We start from the raw sequence: 2,254 nt of genomic DNA, 5'->3' as shown, positions 1-2,254 counted from the left end.
ATACTATTTGACCCAGCCATTCCATTACTGGGTATATACCCAAAGGATTATAAATCATGCTGCTATAAAGACACATGCACACTTATGTTTATTGTGGCACTATTCACAATAGCAAAGACTTGGAACCAACCCAAATGTCCATCAATGATAGACTGGATTAAGAAAATATGGCACATATACACCATGGAATACTATGCAGCCGTAGAAAAGGATGAGTTCATGTCCTTTGTAGGGACATGGATGAAGCTAGAAACCATTATTCTGAGTAAACAATTGCAAGGACAGAAAACCAAACACCGCATGTTCTCACTCATAGGTGGGAATTGAACAATGAGAACACGTGGACACAGGATGGGGAACATCAGACACTGGGGCCTGTTGTGGGATAGGGGGAGAGGGGAGGGATAGCATTAGGAGATATACCTAACGTAAATGACGAGTTAATGGGTGCAGCAAACCAACATGACACATGTATACATATGTAACAAACCTGCACGTTGTGCACATGTACCCTAGAACTTAAAGTATAAAAAAACAAAAAAAGAAACAAACAAACAAAAAAGAAATTTAAATAGACATTTTACTAAATGATACAGATGGAAAATAAGCATATGAAAAGATGCTTAGCATAATGTCATTAGAAAAATAAAAATTCAAACCACAGTAAAATGTCACTATCTATTCATTACAATAGCCAAAATAAAAGAGATAGAAAATTCTAAGTGTTGGCAACTATGCAGAACTAGTGTGAAAACAAAATTAAACACACTTCCCAAACTACCTAGAAATTTCACGTGTAAACATTACACAAGGGAAATAAGAGGATATGTGCACACCAAGATTTGTGAAGGAATGTTCACAGATAGCAGTTTTATTCATAATAATAAAAAACTAGAAACAATCCACATGTTGACTAACTTCAGAAGAGACAAATTTTGGATTACATATACTACAGAATGCAATTCAGCAATAAAAGGGAACAAGCTCTTTATATTCACATCATGATTGAAACTCAAAAACATCATATAAAGAATCATAAAATAATTCAGTAACAAAATATTACGCATTCTATAATTTTGCTTATATGAAATGTTAGGAAAGGGGAAAAAATCAGTGGTTGCCAGAGTTCCATGGGTGGAAGGAGACAACTGATTACAAAGCGGCATGTGAGAACTTTCTGGGATGATGGAAATATTTTCCATCATGATTGTAGCAGAGTTAACATCACTGTGTACATTTGACAAAACCCATGGAATTGAACAAGTTAAAAGGGCAGATTTTGCCATTTAAAAAGTGGATTGGGGCTCCTGGTGCTGCTTGTGTGCTCGTTTGGTGAGGACCTGGTACCTCTTTTGTGATGCGGCAGCTGAGGAGACCCTGGCGCTCGCCATGGTCGACGAAAAGCCCAAGGAAGGAGTCAAGACTGAGAACAACGGTCATATTAATTTGAAGGTGGCGGGGCAGGATGGTTCTGTGGTGCAGTTTAAGATTAAGAGGCATACACCACATAGTAAACTAATGAAAGCCTATTGTGAACGACAGGGATTGTCAATGAGGCAGATCAGATTCCGATTCCACGGGCAACCAATCAATGAAACAGACACACCTGCACAGTTGGAAATGGAGGATGAAGATACAATTGATGTGTTCCAACAGCAGATGGGAGGTGTCTACTGAAAAGGGAACCTGCTTCTTTACTCCAGAACTCTGTTCTTTAAAGACGAAGATTACATTCTCAATTAGAAAACTGCAATTTGGTTCCACCACATCCTGACTACTACCGTATAGTTTTCTCCATTCTTTCATTTCCCCCTTCCCCATTCCTTTATTGTACATAAAGTAACTGGTATATGAGCACAAGCATATTGCATTTTTTTTTTTTTAACTAAACAGCCAATGGTATGTTTTGATTGACATCAAGTGGAGACGGGATGGGGAAAAATACTGATTCTGTGAAAATACCCCCTTTCTCCATTAGTGGCACTCTCATTCAGCTCTTATCTTTATATTCCAGTAAGTTATTTTGCTCTCACTGTTTTAACAAAAACACACAACATAAAAATCCTTGCATACCTTGTTCAATTGGAGAATTTTAATGTTTTCCATTTATCATTGTAAAACCAAGGACAATCTTATAACTTTTTTGTACGTAGCTGTTACATGTAGGGCAATCTATCTTTAAGTAGGGATAAATTACTTTAAAACAAAAAAGAATCCTAGATAGTTTTCCCTTCAAGTCAAGCGTCTTGTTGTT

The 2,254-nt window shown here is 37.1% G+C and overlaps 1 protein-coding gene across 1 annotated transcript; it reads left to right on the top strand.

Moving 5' to 3' along the window:
- The first annotated feature begins 1,309 nt into the window (after positions 1-1,309).
- On the top strand, positions 1,310-1,912 carry LOC117069232 (small ubiquitin-related modifier 2-like). Its single transcript, XM_033187223.1, has one exon. It carries the CDS (start codon positions 1,390-1,392, stop codon positions 1,675-1,677), a length of 288 nt encoding a protein of 95 aa, XP_033043114.1. The 5' UTR covers positions 1,310-1,389; the 3' UTR covers positions 1,678-1,912.
- The last annotated feature ends 342 nt before the right edge of the window (positions 1,913-2,254 follow it).

This window comes from Trachypithecus francoisi, unplaced genomic scaffold (assembly GCF_009764315.1).
Source record: "Trachypithecus francoisi isolate TF-2019V2 unplaced genomic scaffold, Tfra_2.0 Lachesis_group3, whole genome shotgun sequence".
Classification (NCBI taxonomy): domain Eukaryota; kingdom Metazoa; phylum Chordata; class Mammalia; order Primates; family Cercopithecidae; genus Trachypithecus; species Trachypithecus francoisi.
Note: the sequence above shows the minus strand (reverse complement) of the source record. Positions and strands in the feature narration are given on the sequence as shown.

Coding starts and splice junctions, on each gene's coding strand:
- LOC117069232 (XM_033187223.1), top strand. CDS start 1,390: ATGGTCGACGAAAAGCCCAAGGAAGGAGTCAAGACTGAGAACAACGGT.